Below are 21,939 nucleotides of genomic sequence, written 5' to 3'. Positions count from 1 at the left end.
GTGCTAGAAGATTATCTGACTGAAGTCTAGAACCAAGGAGTTCTGCAGATTCTTTGGGCAATTTGCATCTCTAAGCAGATCACTGAGTTCATGCTGTGAAAACAATTGAGGGCTGGACTCAGTGTCTCCAGGCGTGTAGACTTCAGTTTCTCAGACGTTTTACTCTCTGCTGCTATATTCTCCAATATAAGTGGAGGGCATGGAATCGGCAGGTTATCTTCACGTGGGACTGGTTTAATGGCAGATTGAATATTAGGATGCACAATGCCCTTCTTACCCTTTGCATTATGTCATTCTACATTACAAAGGGAATTATCTTTTTATCATTTTTCCACTCATGGGAATTATCTTTTTTCAAGGGTAGTAATTAATACGAGAGCTGTTCAATATGTTTTTCAAGAAACAACCGTACTGCTTGCTATTTCTATCTGAGCTGCAAAATTTAAATCCAAACCAAGTGCATCACAGCAATTGTTCAGTTGACTCGTGCGCACGCATCGTACTCTCCATGACCATTTGCATATGAAACGTGTTTGTACACGTTAAGTTCCAAGACTACTCACACCTGACCAACAACAATTCGCATGGAGGTTTTTCAGGAGCCGCAAAGGTGGCTACTGAAGATGGTGAGGTTCTGCCAAGGTGATACCAGTGGATGAGATACGGCTTCATCATTTCCATCCAGAGAGTAACCAATGAAGCTCTGTTTGGAAGTCTACGTCATCTACAACTTCAAAAAAGCAAAGGTTGTGGCTTCTGCAGGAAAGGTGATGGCCATCTCTTGTTTTGACTCAAGGAATGGTTTACCAGCGTGTTGTGCCACGTGATACGACTGATACGAGATCTTCGAAAGAACTGTATTCGCAAACGACCACAACTGCACTCGGGTGGGTGGGTGGATGCTCCATCAGGACAATGCGTGACCATACATTGCTCATACTGTCATCGAGTACTCAGCCAGAATTAATGTCAAATATGTTCCTCATCCACCCCCTGATATTACACCCTTGGATTATTTTTATTTTATTATCAAAGTTAAAGAAGGGATTTCGAGGAAAAGTTTCCAGTTCCGTTGCAGAGACATTTTCTAAAATTGAAACAAACCGGACCAAGTACTCTGAAAAAGCAGCAATCTCAGAATCAATCAATTATTAAAAATCAAACAAATTTCCTTGAAATTCCGACAATTAATAATAACAATAATTGTTAGAAGCACTTACTCTGCCCACGAAGTCTCCTATTCCCGGATTCGGGAACGGTGCAAACTTCCTGTAAATATGGCCGATCCGGGAACAAGGTACATCGACCATCTGTCCTCCGCACTGCCAAATTTTGAAAGAAAGTTCGTACTGCTCTCCTCCCCACACATCTAGTCCTTCGTCGTAGCCACCGAGATCCCAGAAGAAGTTCCGGTCGATCACGAAAAGGCCTCCGGCCATCACAGGACTCCTTCAAAACGAAAACGGAATCGTTAGAAATTCAAGACGCGCTTTGGGTGATGATCAAAATTGCACCACAAAAGCGATCCTCTCAAAACTCGAAGAATTCACCTGAAAGGTTCCGTCGGGTGTCGGAGGTCCTCAGGTAGCAGAGGTAGTCTCTTATAGTAGAGCTCCCAATCGAAGGCACCGCGAGCCCCTTCATCTTGGGCTCTGTACGCGAACGTATCGTAGTCGATGACGTCAATAAACGGACAGACCACGGTTTTCCGATCAATGGCGATTGGCTCTGAAATACACACAAAGATGGACATAAACCATTAGCACGATTATGGTTACGTTAGCATCTATCTCTGATGAATAAAAAGATAAAGGTGCCTTGAAACGTCAATTGCATATTTTTAGATTTATAAAGGCTTACCCAAGAGAGGAGGAAGCCAATTAATGTTGGCTTCGGTGTGAGAATCCAGGAAGACTATCACATCTCCTGTGGCAGCTCGAGCTCCCATCAGTCGAGCGCGAATCAGGCCTTCTCTTTTACTCGCTCTGAGTATCCTCACGTTCCGGAAGTGTTCGTGAACGTAATTTTCAAGGGGTTTCTTCAGCTGGTCTGAAAGAAGAAAGGTTAAACCTTTATAAAGAGCAATTCTCTTCGACCTTCTTTAAAATAAATCAGGAAAAAAAACTCGAAAAATTATTGGAAAGCCCCTTTGGAAGATTGAAGTTCACAAGACAGTTGAATCCACAATGTCAAATTATACGGGAAAATTATGGACAACTTGAAGGAACCCACATTTCTTAAGTTCTGCAATGGCCCAAAGTTGACGCACAAGTTAATGAATCCTTTAATAAAATCCATTTTCTTCAACACTATGCGCTTCCCAACACTTTTGAGAAGATAATATTTGCAGGGGTGGCTACGCTGACATTACCTTTGTTGCTGAAATCGTCCACGAGGATGATCTCCTTCACTAGTTCAGCTGGAGCCCTGTTCTGCACGCTGGTGACGGTCCTTAGAAGGGTTGACCAGTGTTCGTTGTGGAAGGGGATCACTATGCTGGCCAGAGGCAGTTTGGAGAGGTACAGTTTGGTGCGACATCTGTAAAGACATGTGGGAGACTCATTAGTGTACAAGTATCGAATTATATTTCATGTTTTTCAAGCCTTTCAAAAGGAAAATTATAGAAGACAGGTAGTAATTTACATAACATCATTTATAGTACCATGTTTAGCATCTGAGGAACCAAGAATTCGGGACAAGCGATATTTAGGGCCATCTCTTGCTAATTGTCTTGAAAATCTAAGGCTATCCATCTAAGGTAGAGCGAATTTCCTTTCTCCAAATATGGGACGAGCCCTGATGGGCTCGTTCCATGTTTGGAGGAAGGAAATTCGGTCATTCGGCCTTCAAAGCGGCGATTAATTGAGTTCTGTTTTTTGGGCAGTGTCTTCTCAATGCACCCAACAATCCAGTTCGTCCCTGGATAATAATGCGTTACGACGTGGGTAACGCAATATTGTCCAGGATGTCTAGGCTAGATAGACCTAAGCGCTTACGGTTTTGTCCAAAATAATCTGTGGTTCCAAACCATCACATTGCCTCCTCAAAACGTCCATTATCGGGAAGATACAGTCAAATTTTCTTGCCATCAGGCACACGAAATCACAACCATCAGACTGGTATACCATGTATCTTGAGTCGCCACACCAAAGTGCAACTCTCCATTGGCCTATGGTCAAAGAACGGCTGGTATTACACCAAGCTAGATGGCGTGTGGCATTAGTCGGGGAAATTAGAGGATTTTGAGCAGCTTCTTCTTCTTCTTTTTTGGTCCTTAGCTGGCAGCTGGAGGAGGCGGTTGGCCACGCAACCAGTATGCTGCTGTAGGTGCCCTGAGCAAGTCCGAAACCCTGCGGCACGCAGGGTTTCGGACTTGCTCTGTGATGTTCTTCCATACTTTACGATCCATGGCGTCAGTCCTGGCCTGGTTAAGGTCGAGACGTCGGCTCTTCAAGTCATTTTCCACTTGCTTGGCCCACGTTTTCCTAGGCGCGGTCCGTTGGATGCTCCATTGGGTGGGTCGCTGTCTCCAAAGGAGTGTGGATGGTATTCTGTTCGTGCCCATTCTACATACGTGGCCAAACTATCTAAGCCTTCGCTTCTGGATTTGGTCGGCAATGGTTGGTTGCTGTTGGCATCATTAGTGATGCGGTCACAAAGTGAGATGCCCAAAATCTGCCGCAGGCATCGCATTTGGAATACCTCAAGTTTGTTTAAATCTAGCTTGAGACAAATCCATGTTTCTGATCCGTAAAGGAGAATGGGCAGGATCAAAGTCCGGAAGAGTCGGATTTTAGTCTTTGAGGAAATGTTGGTCCTCTTCCACAGACACCATTTGAGCGAGGCGAACGCAGTGGCCTCCTGTCCAATTCTGCTGTGGATTTCCATTGTGGATGCAACTTTCTTCTCCTGGACCAGCGACCCAAGGTATTTAAAGTCCTGCACTTGCTCGATCTGGACGCCTTCGAGATAGATGGTGGCTTGCGACCCATCTGTTGTCAGGGCCTTTGTGTTATCAGCATTGATCTTCAAACCGTATGGCCGGGCAATGCGGGCAAGGTCGTAGAGGATGTCCGTGGCTTCAGAGTCGTTACCAGCAAATATAGCACTATCATCGGCAAACATCAGGTCAGTCACATAGTGATCCTTGTCATATTGTATGCCCCGTCTGTTTCTGAATGCTTGCCTCATAATGGCGTCGACCACGATGTTGAAAAGCAACGGGGAGGCTACATCCCCTTGGCGGACTCCAGTTTGGATGGTAAATTCCTCAGATAAATCGTTCTGGATGCGCACCTGGCTGGTTAAACCGTTGTATGCAGTTTGGAGGAGTGTGATGACTTTTCGAGGTACATGTTCGACCTCTAGTAGTTTCCATAAGGCAGGCCGATGGACACAGTCAAAAGCAGACTTAAAGTCAATGAAAACAATGACGGTTCGCTGTCCACACCGGATCCTCTCCTCCATCAGCTGACGGATGGCAAAGATTTGATCACAGCATCCTCGCTCGGGTCTAAATCCCGCCTGTTCTTCTCGACTGGTTTGCTCGCGATGTTTTTGCAGCCTTGACTGGATGATCTTCATAAAGACCTTTCCGATGATGGAAAGGAGGCTGATGCCACGGTAGTTCTTGCAATCCCGGTTATCACCTTTCTTGTGGATCGGTATGATAATGGCTTTCCTCCATGTTAGCGGAATTTGTTCAGTGCACCAGATGGTTTTGAGGAGTGAGTGTAGTCGGCGAAGCAGTACATCTCCCCCGGCTTTGATCGTTTCTGTGGTGACTTGGTCCACTCCTGGTGCCCTGCCATTCTTTAGGGATTGTATGGCTGCTTTCACTTCTTCTACTGTAGGCTCAACATCGACCATGGAGACTTCAGGGGGATCGATCGATAGTGCGGCTTCTGGCGGTTCCTGAGGTGGGTCGTGATTATACAATGCTTTGAAGAATTCACTCCACCGTTGCAGGCGTTCGGACGGTGATCGCACGAAGGTCCCATCAGCATTCTTGATGTTGTCACTAGTCAATTTGGTCTTTCCACTCAGACATCTGAGCAGCTGCATGAACGGGTAACCCATATCATGCAGAATCCTGCGTATGATATGTGTTCCAATCGTCTTACTGTGAGCCTGTGAGTGCTGCGACAAGGTCGACCTGTGTTCCGAGGGGACAATTCTTTGTAGGGTTCTCCCCCCACGTTCCATTAGCTTCGAAGGTTTTCCGGATCGTTTCATGATGGCTCCGACACCAGTGCACTTCCATTTGCAAATCATATCACCAGTCGTCGGCACTGTAAGTTTCTTTACTCCTTTAATCCTACTACCATCTTCTCCAAGACCTATGGCCACATTTATAGTTGTGTCTAACACATGGTGTTCGGATAGGACGTGAACAAGTATCAATGGAAAGGTGTCCGGATATTAATTGTATCTCAGTGTATAATGACTCTTATATTATGATTGCTTTCATCATACAAAGTAACACATAAACGTGGAAGAATTCCGTTCTGTTTCAGATAAAGTTGTTTTTTGTAGAAAATGCGCATGCGTCAGTTTTGCGACTCTGCTGTATATTCCTCTGTGGGTAGCACGGTTGCTAGGATCGTCGTCCTCTCCATACCTGGTGGAAAAGACCTGAGTTCGAGTTTTGTCGATAACGGGAGGAATTTTTATGGGCCTTTTCTCATAACGTGGATGAGTTAGTCGGTCTCAGACCAGGGTAGCAAGGTTTTTTCTCCCTCAAACTCGGGTTTTTCATCCAGCAAATCAAACGAAGGTAAAACTTTCACGGTTATAAGTGATCATTCCACGTTGCCTTCTTGTAATGCCAAACAACACGAGGTTAAGAATACTAATGACCTCAGAATCTAAGATCCTCTAGGCATCTCAGATCACAACTTGGTTATGGTTCCTTCTCCAATGGAGCCTTTCTCTCGTGGCCATTCTTAGCCTCGTGTTGTTTGGCATTACAAGAAGGCAAAGTGGGATGATCTGCGAGATTTCCATTCTTTTCCTTGGTTGGATTATTGTTTTAAATGTTTTGATGTCATTGTTTGCTCAGATCGTGTCAGTGAAATTATTCTTGTAGGAATGGAATCCTTTATTCCACACTCCACCTTAAAATCTCGTCCTTTATCTAAACCATGGTTTTCCAATAAATGTGCTAAGGCTGTACAAGCTAAGCACGTTGCATATCTCAATTGCCTTGCATCCAAATCACCAGATTCGTTTTTTTTTTTTGTTTACACCAAAGCTCGCTTTTAGATTGATTCTTGCCTAAATAATTGCACATTTTGGTCTGTATTCAAAACAATTGGCCGCAACTTCTGTCCATCTGTACTGGAACTTCTGTGATATCCTGATGGTTGTAATGTATCCTCATCTAAAGATAAAGCTGGTTTGTCTAAATCTTAATTTTTCTCTTTAATCCTACATCAAGGAGGTTGGTCAATTTCCTCGTATCATATTAGACAGATTCCATCCAACACGTTCCTTAGTTTTCCTACGGTATTAAATGAGAAAAATTCCCAATAATCTCGATGTCAAGAAGTCTCTCCAGTTCTCAATGGTATTTCTCTACTTATTCCTAGAACTTATCTTGCCTTTATTTTGTATTGCCTCTTTCAATTTCTATTCCACCGATGATTTTCCTTCTGTATAAACATTTGCTCTTTTCCAGTCAATTCTTGAGGAAGGTAGAAAATCCATCGTTTGACATTATCGCTCAGTTACACTTCTGCTCTTTCTAAATGATGGAAAAATCCATAAACTGCCAACTCTTACTGTGATTTGAATCTTTGCAAATGATGATCGATCGCCAACGTGGATTTAATCAGAGTCGATCGACGCTGAGTAACAAATTTGACAAATTCAATGAAGACTTCAAGTAGTTTTATTTGAAACTCAAGAAAAATCTCCTTGACGTTTACAAGACTTTGGCTCCTTTTTGACGTAAAGATCTTTAGAACAATCGTCCGTCTTATGGACTGGCTTCCATTTAATGCTATTAGGGAGCCAATTTTCTCTCTAACCACTCAGAGAGAAAACTACACTGTGCTATCACTTTATTAGATACACCCTGCTGTCCACAGAAATGGTTTGTTCCACAACGTTGCAAGTCACACGACCAGAGTTGTGGATATAAATGCAGCAGAACAACCTTTCTAGTATCAGTTAAGCGTACAAAAGAATGGGGAAAAGGAGTGCTCTAATGGACTTCGAACGTGGCATGGTAGTAGCTGCAAGACGTGCTGGATAAAGCACCTCTGAAACGGCAGTTCCCCTGAACTTTTCACGCACCACAGTTTGAAGAGTGTATCGAGAATGATGCAACGAACAGGAAACATCCTCTCAATGGCACTCCTGTGGAAGAAAATCGCTTGTTGATGAGAGAGAGTTCAGGGGATGATGGCTAGAATTGCTCAATCAAACAGACGGGCCACAATGTCGCACATCACGTCAGAATACAACCTTGGTGCGGAGAACAAAATATCGCAACGGACCACTAGTCGCACTTTGTCGCGAATGGGCTACAACAGCAGACGGCCACATCACGTACCTTTGTTATCAATGAAGAACAAGAAAGCGCGCTTCCTGTGGGCACAGCAACATTAACACTGGACTATCGAGGATTGGAAAACAGTTGCTTGGTCTGACGAGTCGAAGTTCCTGGTGCATCATGTTGATGGAGGCTCAGAATTTGAGGAAGACAACATGATTCCATCGACCCGTCATGTCTGACGACTACTGTGAAGGTGGTGGGGACAGTATTATGGTGTGGAGAATGTTTTCTTGGCACACGTTGGGTCCATTGATACCCATAGATTCACGTCTGAATGCCACATCGTTGCTGACCACTTGCATCCGTTCATGCTCACAGTTTATCCTCAGTCAGATGGTTACTTCCAGCAGGATAATGCGTCAGTGCACAAAGCCCGAATCACTATGGAATGGTTCCAGGAAAATAACAATGAGTTTTCTTTGCTGCTGTGGCTCGCTCTGTTCCTAGATCTCAATCCTATTGAACATCTTTGGGATGAGCTGTTCGCTGTAGGCCCATACCTCCGTCGAATCTGAAGGAACTGCGTGACACATTCTTGTTTGCATGGTACTCTATTCCTGCACAACGTTTTCAGCATATTGTTCAATCCATGCCTAGACGAATTCAGTCTGTTTTGAAGGCTAAAGGAGGCTCAACACGCTTCTAGGTAGGAGTACCTAAAAAGTGGCAGCACAGTGTAGCTTATATGGCTCTTTGTCTTTTAGCTTCTACACTAATACTGGTGTTCCCGGAGGTTCAGTTGTTTCTCCCACTTTTCTCCTCTTGTATATCAATGACCTTCCACTGACTGAAAATCCAATCCATATGATGATAGCACATTGTATTCCACCTTCCAATTTGAGAAACCTTGCCCTTCGCAAATAGCTTCAACTTCTCCAATATCCACTACCAATTTCTTAAATGCCGACCTCCAGGTAGTTCTCCAGTGGGGCAAAGACAACTTAGTTGATTTCAATCCATCTAAAACTCAATCCTGTCTTATATCTCGCAAAAAGGGATTCTTCTGCTCCTATGCTTATCTCAACGACACAGGTTTCTAGACAAGATTGCAGATCTCTCTTAGGGATTACCCTGATTTCTAATCTCTCCTGTTGATAGGATTGCATCCTCCTCACATAAGGTGGAAAAGACCTGAGTTCGATCCCATGTTAGTCGGTCTCAGGCGAGGGCTACATGGTTTTTGTTCCCGGACGTCCACATTGCACCACCTTTAATCCAAATAGGACTGTTCATTATTATTTTTCAGCAAATGTGCTTAGTTGAATCCCATGCTTTTCCAGGAGCATGAATTGGTTGAGAGTTGGGAAGCTTGAAGAAAAGTACGAGCGTAGAAACCAGGTGAAAGCGATGGAATTGAAGATTATCACAGTGAAAGTTGTTAAAGCCATGCTCAGTTTTAGTAACATGAACTGGTTGAGAGTTGCGAACCCAGAAGGAACTCATTTACACTCATCAACTCAATCTCCAGTGAACCTCCCTTGGAGACTGCGTAGATGAGTGTAAATTGATGTAATTTATGCAAGCATACCGATAGCGGATATGACGTCAAGGGACTTCCAGGTCGCATAACTCCATAATGATGCTTGAAAGAAGATGAAAAAAGTTCCAGTTTCTAACCTTTCCTTACAGTGCGTGGTATTTCGAAATCTAGAAAATTTATTCCAGATTTATACCCGGAAATGAAAGAAGTAAAATAAGAATCTTTCTTTTGGTATGGATGAAAGTATTGATATACAGCAATCTCTCTCTCTCTCTCTCTCTCTCTCTCTCTCTCTCTCTCTCTCTCTCTCTCTCTTCGTTCTTTTCGGCTTAAAGTTCAAAGTATTTCTGTTCCCGCCAACAACTTATCCTACGAGGCAATCACTGGCTGCGCGTTAATTTCTCTAGAGATTCGTGGACCAATGAAATGAGCTCGAATTCACTTACCCCAGATGTCTAATATCCGGAAGGGACCGGTTGAGGGCAATAAAGTCGCTGACCAAAGCGTTAAAGCCGTTCACTTTATAAAGTTCCTCTTTCTTCTTTTCCATCCCGGGTGGCAAGAAGTAAGCTGTTCCGTGCTCCCCAGGGCCCTTCTGCTTCGCCTCTTCCTCGATCCGGGAATAATTGTGCCAGTCCCTCTTCTGGGAGATTTGTTCTTTCTGCGAGACAAGACACCGGGGTTACTCTGCACTCTACAACTCGGGAAAAGAAATAAAAGATTAGAGAAAGGTAGTCCGCGGGCGTGTGCGACTGCGCATGCGCTGGTGAGCGTGTAATCGGCAGGCTCGTTGACCCTTAGAATAATCTGTGGACGTTGGAAATGGAGCACGAAGGAAACAAGAGTGATTTGGTGGGAAATAAGTGGTAGTTCTAACAATAGTGCGCCCCTCCCCCCTTCGGTCTCATCGAAACCCCATCTATATTCTGGGAAATAGTTGGTATTAGACTTCCTTTGTGATTAAACCAATCGTTGCATCGGTGTGGTGATACTTGGGAAGCATCACGCATCTGTGGTTCTGCAAAGTTTTCCAGAGTTTTGTCGATGTTTCAGGCAACATAAACAAACGCACGTATTTCTGAAAATCGCATTATTTGGGGGTCATTTCCCCTTAATGACCACACTACGAGATCGGATAGTTTTATTGCGCAATTATCCACGAAGGCTCTTCTTCTTTTAATGGTCGTTTAAAACTGCAGTCACTGAAGGCTTTCAAATCTCGATTCTTAGGTCTCTTCCAATGTCCAATACCATCTTTTCAAACGAATAATATGTACACTGTATGACCAAAGTATTTGGCGCCTCTATTTCAATACGCCAATAACCTTTCCGCGTGAGCAACTGCACTCTTCTGACTCTCCCAAATGTGCAGCGGATGTTATTTAAAGTTGGAAAAGCGTAGGTGATACCTCAATAGACCAAAAGGTACACAAACTCACGGACTACGTTTGATGAGCCATGACACGGTAGTTGATGGACTTCAGAACCATGCAGTGGAGTAACTCAATGGCTTGTTCCAATGGATGTTGGTGTGCGGGCTGTCACGAGATCGATTCCCTACTTGGATGTTTATGACACTGGAAACGGTCTTTCTTGCAATTACCTGCGTGTGTATCCACATACTTTTGTCCATGGAGTGTATCTTCTATAAACACCAACAAACATTCCATCTCGCAGTGGGAAAATAAGAGTGAAAAATCCATCAACGGTGGGCTATCTGAAAGGTGTTTTTGATGGATACTTTGCCGTAAGGCAAACTCTTCTTTCTATTCAAACGTCAACAGATTTTCATTTGTTGTTGGAGAAACAATTTAGAGTGTGGGGAACCAAACATTAAGAAAGAATAAGTGGAAAACAAAGTGTCTGGTGACTCACCTTCGTCCCCAGCAGCTGATAACTCCTCGGCAACAACCTCCCCATTTGTCCGTCCTCGATCTCGTCCAAGTTGAGGGTCCTCAGAGCGAGCGTCGACACCACCGCCTTCAGTATGAACGCACCGGCGCACATCAACAAGAGTGACGACAACGTGAACTTTATCAGTCGTTTGGTGTTTCTCCGCAACATCTTTCCCGTCATCTACCTATCGGACATCGCACCTGGGTCTCGCAGCAGAGCCTGGATACGAACTCGGGATCTCACTGATGCGAACGAACACGAGGGCAGTCCCTGTGCTCACATATCACCATGGCAACGGGTGGCTGCATTCCTGCGGAGAAACAAAAATTCCCCTTAACGACCCTTTTCTTATCTTCGCAAGAAATCAAAATTCCCCCCCCCCTAGAGACTACCTCCTCGGCCGGCCGCGATATGTTAATAATACGGAAGCCGACATGCTTCAGGTTGACCCGCAATTTCGAACTTACACTTCTTTAGAGCTGTCGGCACGCGCCACTTATCATCCCACCATTAGCGGGAGAAAGAGCGGGAGTACACTATCTGTTTCCATCCGTCCGCTTCTCTTCCTCCTCCTCCTCCTCCCCAAGCGCGTCCGCTTGCTTTTGCCGTAGTTAACCCTGTTTCGTTAGCTCGGCATGCATGAACTACCCTCCTCCATCTTGTCGTCTGCGAAACGCAGACAATAAATTAGAGTGCACGGGACTCCCGAAAACCCACTGAAAGCAAGGCGATGCAGCTTACGGGAAAGAATTGATTACCGACTGCGTATCTTCGCTTTTCCGTAGATGCGTGCGCACCAGATTACAAGAAAGAAACTGTTTCGGCTGAGGTTCAAATTAAAAAAAAAAAATTTCGAATTTTTTGCCCGATTTTTAGGTGTCTTCGAAGTCATAGCGCATGCGCCAGCCATGGATAATAAAAGCAATTTTTTTTCTTAAAAAAAATATATACGAGATATCGTCTGTTTTTAGTAGACGCATGCGTAGACAGACAACGCTCAACATGCGAGGTTGAAAAAAAAAATGAATTTTTTAAGAGAATCCTCTTAAACGTGTTGTTAGTTAAAGCGCATGCGCAAGTCATATTTTTAGTTTCAAACTTTCAGACGATTTCTCGGCGTCTTGGAAGTCATAGCGCATGCGCCAGCCATAGATGATAAAAGCAATTTTATTTCTTTAAAAAAAAAAAATGAAATCTGTTGGAATGATGACCGATCTACGAGGTATCGTCTGTTTTTAGTAGACGCATGCGTAGACAGACAACGCTCAATATGCGAGGTTGAAAAAAAAAAAAGAATTTTTTAAGAGAATCCTCTTAAACGGGTTGTTAGTTAAAGCGCATGCGCAAGTCATATTTTTAGTTTCGAACTTTCAAACGATTTCTCGGCGTCTTGGAAGTCATAGCGCATGCGCCAGCCATAGATGATAAAAGCAATTTTATTTCTTTAAAAAAAAAAATGACATCTGTTGGAATGATGACCAATCTACGAGATATCGTCTGTTTTTAGTAGACGCATGCGTAGACAGACAACGCTCAACATGCGAGGTTGAAAAAAAAATGAATTTTTTAAGAGAATCCTCTTAAACGTGTTGTTAGTTAAAGCGCATGCGCAAGTCATATTATATTTTTAGTTTCAAACTTTCAGACGATTTCTCGGCGTCTTGGAAGTCATAGCGCATGCGCCAGCCATAGATGATAAAAGCAATTTTATTTCTTTAAAAAAAAAATGACATCTGTTGGAATGATGACCGATCTACGAGGTATCGTCTGTTTTTAGTAGACGCATGCGTAGACAGACAACGCTCAATATGCGAGATTGAAAAAAAAAAAAAGAATTTTTTAAGAGAATCCTCTTAAACGTGATGTTAGTTAAAGCGCATGCGCAAGTTCTAGCTTTAGTTTCAAACTTTCGAACGATTTCTCGGCGTCTTGGAAGTTAAAGCGCAAGCCATAGATGATAAAAACAATTTTTTTTTTATTTAAAAAAAAATGACGTCTGTTGGAATGATGACCGATCTACGAGACATCTATTTTTTGTAGACGCATGCGTAGACAGACAACGCTTAAGATTCAGGTAAAAAGAAAAAAAAAATAATTTTTTAAGCGACTCCTCTTAAACGTGTTGTTAGTTAAAGCGCATGCGCAAGTCATAGCTTTAATTTCAAACTTTCACACGATTTCTCGGTGTCTTGGAAGTTAAAGCGCATGCGCAAGTCACAGATGATAAAAACAATTTTTTTTTTCTTTAAAAAGAAAAATTACATCTGTTGGAATGATGACCGATCGAAGAGATATCGTCTGTTTTTAGTAGACGCATGCGTAGACAGACAACGCTCAACATGTCAGGTTTAAAAAAAAAAAGAATTTTTTTAAGAGAATCCTCTTAAACGTGCTGTTAGTTAGGAAAAAAAAAGAATTTTTTAAACGTCTTGTTAGTTAAAGCGCATCCGCATCACTTTAGTTTCAAACTTCCAATTGTTAACAGACGATAAAAACAATTTTTTTTTAAACGGCAGTCGGTTCGGTGACCTCTGACCCAGTGGCGTCAAAGTGCCGTAATACCTGCAAACGACATCAATCATTCACGAGAATCGTTTTTTTTTTCTTAAAAACTTTCCCCGACTAATTAGGGGTCAATTAATAATGCGGTCTTTTGATAGACCGCCTTTTTGTGGTCTCCAAGATCTCGTGCTTTGGGCCATTACAGGTATCAAATACGTGATAGTTGGTCGGCCAAAAGCACGTCAAGATGCGGTAATGTTCCTCCTCCCCTCCCCTCCACCCCCGACTCCTCTTTCTTAGTTATCTTCTGGCTGAGAAGTGAGCTAAGGACACCCTCATTATCTTCAACCACCGTTCCTAAGGTGAAAAAATTCCGAGGCCGCTTTAATAATAAAGAATCTTACTCCGCTGTCGCTGAGAACCCCCCGTAGCCTGACACGACGGATTTATTTCCGTCATTACGACCCTTTGTTTCGGAATTGCGGCAGCTGAGAAACTTCTGAAACTTGTAGCCCTTAAAATTGCGTTCCGCGCGCTCGCTGTAAGGATTCACTGACAATGGCACACCCACAGTCAGGTGATTCTTGCTGACGTCATACCAGTTGGTTTCATATATAAGACGCCATTTTGAAGACTGGACAAGTCTTCAAAATGGCGTCATACCAGTTGTCATTGGACAATGGAACAATGGAAGAAAGTCATGTGGTCAGACGAAGTAGGCAGTGGAAGCGATGGACTCTGCTTCAATGACAACCCAAGACAGCTCAAGCATCTATACCATATGCTTTACCGAGTCCTGGCTACAGCCACATCAAGAATCTCTAGTCGCTATTGACACTGCTGGATTCATGGCCTACTTCAAATCGAGAATGATTACGAGGGGTGGAGGAGTACCCTGTTTGTGCATGAATAAAGAATTCATATCATTTCGGATTCAGAGCCTTATGAGACATTACTTTTTACAGTAAAAGTCCTCCTGTCTCTGACCCAGAATTGATAAATAATGTGGTAGACTGGCACTTCTCAACAAATTACATGTGTCAGCCACCCATATAAGAATGTTGAAATGTCAACTTTCTACCAGAACTCAATAACCTTCTGGAAACCTTGTTAAATAGGCTGCAGCCATGCTCCTTCTTTGTTATCAACGACCAACCCATAAGAGGTGAATATAGGCTTGACCTCATTGTCCTCTGGTAAACGTCCAATTGATGTACAGCCCGAAACGTCTTTTCTATCCGATCACAGTCCAATTGCAATCCTCATAATGCCACCTTGTATTGACTTCAATGTCATGGAGAAGTGTATGAGTCAGCTTGTGACTTTGCCAGCCTTTCTGGACCCGAATAAACGCTTATATGATGCCAGTTGCATCCCATTGCAATGTCTACTCACATGTACCTTACTTTCAATATCCCTCTTGCCAGTTGGATCAACTCTGTTCTAGAATTTGCGGCTTCGAAAGTAACAAGAATCTCATCAAGATCGAAAGCCTGGTGGAATCCTAGCCTAACCGTTTTGTTTAAATTACAGCAAGATCTGCACAGATCTTGCTGTAGAAAGTATTCAAGGGCCGGAGTCATATTTAATAAGGAAATTTTACAGCATTCAACCGCTACATGAAATATGCACTTGGTAGGGAAAAGCCACCTAGATGCAGGCATAAAATTGACATAATCAGGGATTTGACGAAGAGAAGCTTGGATGCACAACATCAGCAGATTCTCCAACATACATCAAGAGACACAAATCAGGGAATTTGGGCCGGTTCTATTGGTTGACAATGAGTTGTAGTCTGTTATTATCACTAAAGAAGCGCTAATACATAGTATTAACTCCCTCAATGCCACTAAGACAGCTGGAGTCTATTGGGTGGCCTACTTCAGGGTAAAGTGTCTTAAAAAAAGTCTCAACCCATATCTAATTGAACTACTCCATGCAATTTATGGCCCCATGCTTGCTAACCGAGTTTTCTCTAAGGACTGGTGATTCTTATGCCTAAAATTATAAAGCCTAACCTCATGGAGCCCTATAGGCCTACTGCATCTCTTAAAAATACTGAAGAAAGCTCTGCTACCAAAGTTGGTGGATTAGATCCTGGTCAGTCAGCCTCAACAAATTCATTATGCCAATGACTAATAGATCAACAATTGCTAACCTCTTTACTGTACAAACAGCAACACTTAAAGTTCTCCAAGAGGTTTGATACCTATGGAAGGTCGAATGTCATCGAAGGAGTACCTGAATTTTGTCAGATCCACTGCAATGTCTTATTTTCATCCCGAAGGTGATCGCCACTTTATGGATTGACAATGCAACAGCACATCGTTCCAGAATCTTGCAAGAATGGTTCGGAGACCATGACATGGATTTCCACCATCTTCCCTGGTCTTCTCCCTGATCTAAATCTTAATAAGAATGCTTGGAATATGCTGGAGAGATGTACCAAAAAGCACCAATACACCTTGTAGAATTATTCTTTGGAACTTGAATAAAGTTTTAATTTATTTAAATTTAAACGTGTAAACTGTAAATATTTATATAAATAAATTAATAAAAATTATAGAAGGAATAGAACGCATGAAATATGCGTTTTATATAATAAATAATAGAAGTTCTCTTTCATTCTATCTTTCTGCACAGCTGCTTCTTCGTGTTCGGGCCTCTTCCTGACACGAAGGGTGTGAACAGTAGCGCGGGCAATTAGCAAACCTGTTTAATTATCTGCTCGGATTGCGACTGGTCAGAAAGGTTAATGGGTACCATTAAAGGGAGATGTGGGCGCGCGCACATCGTTGTTGAGAACACAATGGTTAAGGAACTTAACGCTGTTCGTGGTGTCTTACTGGGAGTAGCCGTTTATCTCATTTCGTGGACCACTTTGTCCGAGCACGTGATGTGAGATGTCCAGGGGGGGAATCGCTGGTAGCCCCTTTTTGATGAGACGGACCGAACGAATACCGGAATCTGGAAACTGGAAAGATCGATACATTTCGAGGAAGTGTTCAACTGAAAAGATATTTCCGGGAGGGAAAACCATGTTATCCTCACTGGAGACCGACCAACTCTGCCTCGTTGGGAAAAGGGCTCATAAAAGTCCCTCCCTTCATCGACAGGATTCGAACCGAGGTCTTTTTCGCCCGGTATGGGGACGATGGAGATCCTCCCAACTGTGCCACGAGGGCAACTGAAAAGAGGATTTGTGCTGTGTATTTCAATGAAGAATTCTCATTTACAAACGGTAAGCACCTTGTGGTCTGTCTATATCCTGGATTAAAGATTCTGGACAAAGGTCAAGCTTGTAGAGACTCCAGTAGGAAGTGGACAAACTAATACATCTCAGGGTCTTTTTGGTTTTATTCGTATTTGCAGTAACCTCACTTCTGCTCTTACTACCTTTACTCATGTATAGTACACTGCTGAACAAAAATTAACAGAACAAAATGTTTTTCATTAATATTTTATTGGGCACAGTGTCGCTGAAGACAATGTTCACGATAAAATAGGAGTCCCATTTGAGCCTACAAATCCAGGCTCAAATGGAACTTTTTGTTTTATTGTCTTATGCCAGCACGATCACTAGACTTAAAACCCATCGAACTTGTGTTGGACGCCCTTGGGCGTCGCATTGCAAGTCGACTGCCAACTCTTCGCTGAAGAATCCTATTCTTCCACCATCTGCGATGGTGGAAGAATAGGATTTGTTGCCACAGAATCGACACCCATGTATCGAGCATGGGTCACTGATGTTAGGCCTGTTTAGCCGTTGGAGGGGATCATACGCCATACCGGTGTCATGTAACCATATTTTCAAGCATCTTGCATCGACTTCTGTAATATGACCTTTTTTTTGGAATTCTTATACAACCCCTATAAATGTCCCTTATTCCTGTCTGCGGTTTCTCGCAGTCTCCTCGTTTCTTCATTATTCTATGGGACACCACCATATTACATTTTGGCCCCTCCATTGCAAGCTGCACGCCACGTTTTCTACGTGTTCTGTTAATTTTGTAGAGTAGTGTATTATCTAATCGCGGATGTAGGATGTTGTGCATTTGCTGCAATGGCACTAAGAGACTGATTACAAATACACCTCTTTCATACCTATTTTTAATACAAATAACCAGTATGGTTCATATATCCCAAATCCCAGGGTTGTCCCGATACTTTTGGTAATATAGTGTATATCACTGCGATTTTAATCTATTTTATTGTAAAAATTGAAGTTTGTGTATATTTTTGCAATTTATAATTACAAAACCTGTATATGTTTATCATCTAGGTATATATGTACTGCGCATGCTCAACATTCATACATGAAGTCCAGACGATATTCGTCACCGGATGATCCTTCTATCGTACATTCTCTTACCATTTCCTCTTTATCTTTTTTTTTTTTTATTGTTTTAACCCCCCTCCCCCCCTTTATCATTTAAGCAGCAGTTTCGAGTATTTTACAATTTTGCGGGCTTTGTTTGGGGGTGGAAGTTGTTATTTAAGTGTCGCGGATTCAGCGTCTGCTTTTGCAGAAATAATTTCATCCCGCAGAAGCGGTCTGCTTTGTTGTGTCGTCTGTATTTAAAGCACGTTTGGACTGCCGTAATGCTCCGGGCTACATTTGACAAAACGGCTGTTAACACAAACCGAGCTATTGTCACCTTAACAGCGCGCGTCCCCAAAGGGGGTTGGGCCTCTTATCGTCACTTTAGCAGAAGAGCCGTATAAAGAGATGCGCATAAAAGCCTTTTGAGCGAATAATGCACGAGCGTCATCTAGCTAATGACTGTTTTTGTTCTCTTCGGAGGGGAATACAAATGAGTAGTTTGCGCCACCTGACGTCTTTGCCCGAATTACGACCTGATTTGTATGTGTGGTAAAATGTAATGGATCGAAGTCCTGCCACAATCGAAATCCCCCTCTCGCAAGGCAAGCACTCGGTGAACGACAGACTTAGACTATAAATTGGATAAAAGTACAATTTGGGTTGAGACAGTTCAATCCTTGAGATGGATTGGACAATCTTAATTTCCAGGGAGAGGACAAATCGCAGAAGACGACCCAAAACACATCATCCACATTTCGTCTCTGAGATTATTCATCACCTTCTTGGATTTTATATCAACATACACTCATGAGCGAAATATTATAACCACCCCGGTCAGCACGAGTGGATACATCCCACAGCACTTAGAAGTGGTAATTTATCTGTTACTGCAATTCAAAATGATGAAGTAGCAGTTATGGAAGGTTTAAAAATATCACAGAGTTTCAAAAGGGCATGATTGTGGGAGCTCGTGTGTTGAGTGCTTCCATATCGGAAACGACTTGTCGGTCGCTCAAGGCCCACTGTGGTTAAGATGAACTCGTACAAAGAATGGTGCCAAACGGGTCAAAGCACAACAGAACTGTAAAGGAACACGCAAGGTGGATGTTCGGATAAGCGAAGGGTGCAGCGCGTTGAAGGCTCAACAGCAGGTCGGTGTGCGACAGTTGATATCGCAATACAATATGGGGAATGCAACAACAATATCCCAAATGAAGGACCTCACACTGAGATGTATGGAGTTCCACAGCAGACGACCCAAGAGACATCCTCTCCTCACCACTGATCATCGTCCACGGCGAATGCTGTGATGTCAGCAACACGCTGGTTGGACACTGTAGGACTGGAAACGAGAGTGCTGGTCGGATGAGTCCAAACAACAAGTGCAACACTACTCAGGACGCCTTCGTGCGTGGTACAATGAACTCGATTCCGTCGATCCATCGTGCATTGTGTCTAGGCAAATGGCGGTTGTTGCTTATTGTGGGGCATGTTTTGCTGGAAAGAACTCGGACCTCTGATACATATGGATCAAAGTTTCACTGAATGGTAGCTCTTGGGAGAACAAGGAAGATCGCCAATATGGCCGTTGTTATGTGCAGTCGCGTTTTTCAGCGCTCCTAAAATGTGTGTCTAAATATAATAATATGATCTTTATTTGTATGGTGCAAAGATACACGCAGGCACCCAGACTTTACAATACCCTTCACGGCATTCCACCAGGGGACTGCGTTTTTGAAGGACCTTCTCTTGGGGATTGCCATAGCACAGGCTTCTTTGATGGTCTTGGAGAGGGGAAACTGATGCACAGTCTTCAGAGGTGATGTGATTCAGTTGTGAAGTCCCTTGGTGAAATGTTCAACTACAAGACATGAGGAAGAGAGTCCACCGAGCTCGTAAAACGTTTCAGAGAGCCCGTGCTCACCTCCCACTCTTGGAGGTCGAAGCTGAAAAAGACAGTTACCGGTTATTAAGGAACAGTTACACTACAATGAGTAGACGCTGTAAAAAAGCCTCATGGCAGAATTTGGTCTCGATCACAGAAAATGATAACCCCTGGAGAGTTGTCTATCGTATCGGTGTGAAGTAGGTTGCATTTGCAACCTACTTCCCTAGAGGTGAAGTCCTCAGTACAACTGTAAACCTGATGGTTCTTCCACCTTCACGTGGGAGGACTCTGTCCACAACATGCTAAATGCTCCCTTTCCAACAGATGATGCACAGCTAACTGAAGAGCAACTACAGATTGTTACCGCTAACGATTCTTACACAACAGAAAATACTGAAGAACCTTTTACAAATGATGATCTAAAAGCTGCACTGGACAAAACTAAAGAAAATAGAACTCTGGCAATGACCTCCTATTAATAACAAATTTCTTGATAACATCCACCTCCAGGTGGATGTTATCAAGAAATTTGCAACCTACTTCCTTAACACCATACTAGCCACTTTCAATAGATGCCTAATGGAAGGCCACTTTCCTGCTATCTGGAAGGAGGCATGCCTTAAACTCATCTTGAAGAACCCAGACAAACCACCTGAAGAGCCAAAATCTTACAGGCCAATTGCTGTATTGCTAGTCCTCGGCAAACTTCTGGAAAGGCTTCTACTCAGCAGGTTGTCAAAATGCTACTCTAAAGAAAACCTCATTTCACCACTTCAGTACGGTTTCAAAGCTCGTTGCAGCACTGAAGATGCTCTTCTTAAATCAATATCTACTGCTTCAAGCACTGAAGCCAAGGATGCGATAGACATCACAGTTGACTTTGCTGGAGCGTTTGATCGGCTGTGGTGGCCAAGTATTCTCAGAAGACTCCGACAAGCCAAAGCACCACTCAACCTTTATAGCTGTGTCAAGGAACTCTTGTGTCACCATGCACCACTCAACCTTTATAGCTGTGTCCATGTTAGAACCAGGTACAAATCTGTCACTAGCCAGGTCTCCGGAGACTGTCCCCAGGGCTCGGTCCTGGGGCCTTTCTTTTGGTCCATCGTCCAGGACGAGTTCGTTGGGATGCACTTGGGGATGACTCAACCCCTTGCGTTTGGTGATGATTTGGTTTTGGTGGTGCATGGTGACACAAGAGCTGATCTAGAGGAGCGAGCAAATTGCGCACTAACTAAGCTCCAGGATTGGGCAGCCATTCACCGACTAAAGATCTCGGGAGAGAAAACCAAATCTATATTGCTCAAGGAAACGCTCCAACTACGAAGACCAACGGTTATCAAAATTGACAACACCTCCATAAGGTTATAACCATAAATCAAGTATTTAGGAATCGTCTTAGATATGAAGCTAAATTTCCATCCTCACTTGAAATATATGTCACAGAAAATAAAAAAAATACTCGGCCATGATCATCGGTATAAGCCGTGCAGACTGGGGCCTTAAGCGCCGGGCTCTGGCCCTCATCTATAATGCCATATTTGTCCCAATAGCTTGCTATGGAGCCTCAGTATGGTGTACTAGGGCCTCCCTCGACCGAAATCGCCGTAAACTAGACTCCATACAGCGTTCTATGCTCCTTGCCGTAACAAGGGCGTGCCGTACAGTAAGCACCCCAGCTCTGCAAGTGCTAGCTGGATGTATACCCCTACACCTAGAGGTAATAAGAAGAGGATTATATCAACGATTGAAGAAGAGTATTCCCACCGAAACAGCAGGCATCACTCTTAACCTTGATAACAACCCCAAACAGGAAAGGAAGAGAATCTCTGAAATTATGTACAGGACCTGGCAAGAGACATGGGACACCACCAACAAAGGATTGATAACCAAAAAGTTCATTCCCTCTGTGAATCTCATCAGTCCAAAGCCTCCTCCCTGGTACTCACCAGGCCTCCATACTACATTTCTATTGACAGGCCACGGACCTTTTAAAGTGAAGCTAACATCCCTAGGCATAGAAGAAGATCCGCTGTGTCACTGCGGGGATGAAGAAACGTGGGATCACGTGATGTATGATTGCCATGAATATGACGAGTTCCGGCTAAGGTTTGCCACTAAAATGCAAGGAAATCCCCGGAATTGTGAGCGCCTGATTATAATGGACGAGCAGCGCTATGCCGCCTTTACAGAGTTTGCGCAGTCTGTCTTCACTGCTAGACGGGTTAGGCACCCAAACACCACCCATTGAAGATCAAAGTAAGAAACTTCCTGGATATGACAGTCCT

General features: G+C 43.4%; 1 protein-coding gene across 2 annotated transcripts in view; it reads right to left on the bottom strand.

Moving 5' to 3' along the window:
• LOC150079773 (putative polypeptide N-acetylgalactosaminyltransferase 10) overlaps positions 1-21,939 on the bottom strand; it is a 42,199-nt gene that overhangs the window by 3,020 nt on the left and 17,240 nt on the right. Inside the window, exons 2-7 of one of the 2 annotated variants that reach the window (XM_090382351.1) lie at positions 10,917-11,247; positions 9,488-9,702; positions 2,372-2,538; positions 1,861-2,049; positions 1,551-1,728; positions 1,221-1,449 (exon numbers count right to left, since the gene is read on the bottom strand). In XM_090382351.1, the coding sequence (XP_090238477.1) occupies positions 1,221-1,449; positions 1,551-1,728; positions 1,861-2,049; positions 2,372-2,538; positions 9,488-9,702; positions 10,917-11,117 (1,179 nt within the window). In that variant the 5' untranslated portion in view covers positions 11,118-11,247. Of the gene's footprint in view, positions 1-1,220; positions 1,450-1,550; positions 1,729-1,860; positions 2,050-2,371; positions 2,539-9,487; positions 9,736-10,916; positions 11,248-21,939 lie in introns of those variants that run through there. The other variant, XM_090382352.1, reaches the window with a different exon arrangement.

The sequence above is a fragment of the Mastigoproctus giganteus genome, chromosome 10 (genome assembly GCF_048544385.1).
Source record: "Mastigoproctus giganteus isolate SK-2022 chromosome 10, ASM4854438v1, whole genome shotgun sequence".
NCBI lineage: Eukaryota > Metazoa > Arthropoda > Arachnida > Uropygi > Thelyphonidae > Mastigoproctus > Mastigoproctus giganteus.
Note: the sequence above shows the minus strand (reverse complement) of the source record. Positions and strands in the feature narration are given on the sequence as shown.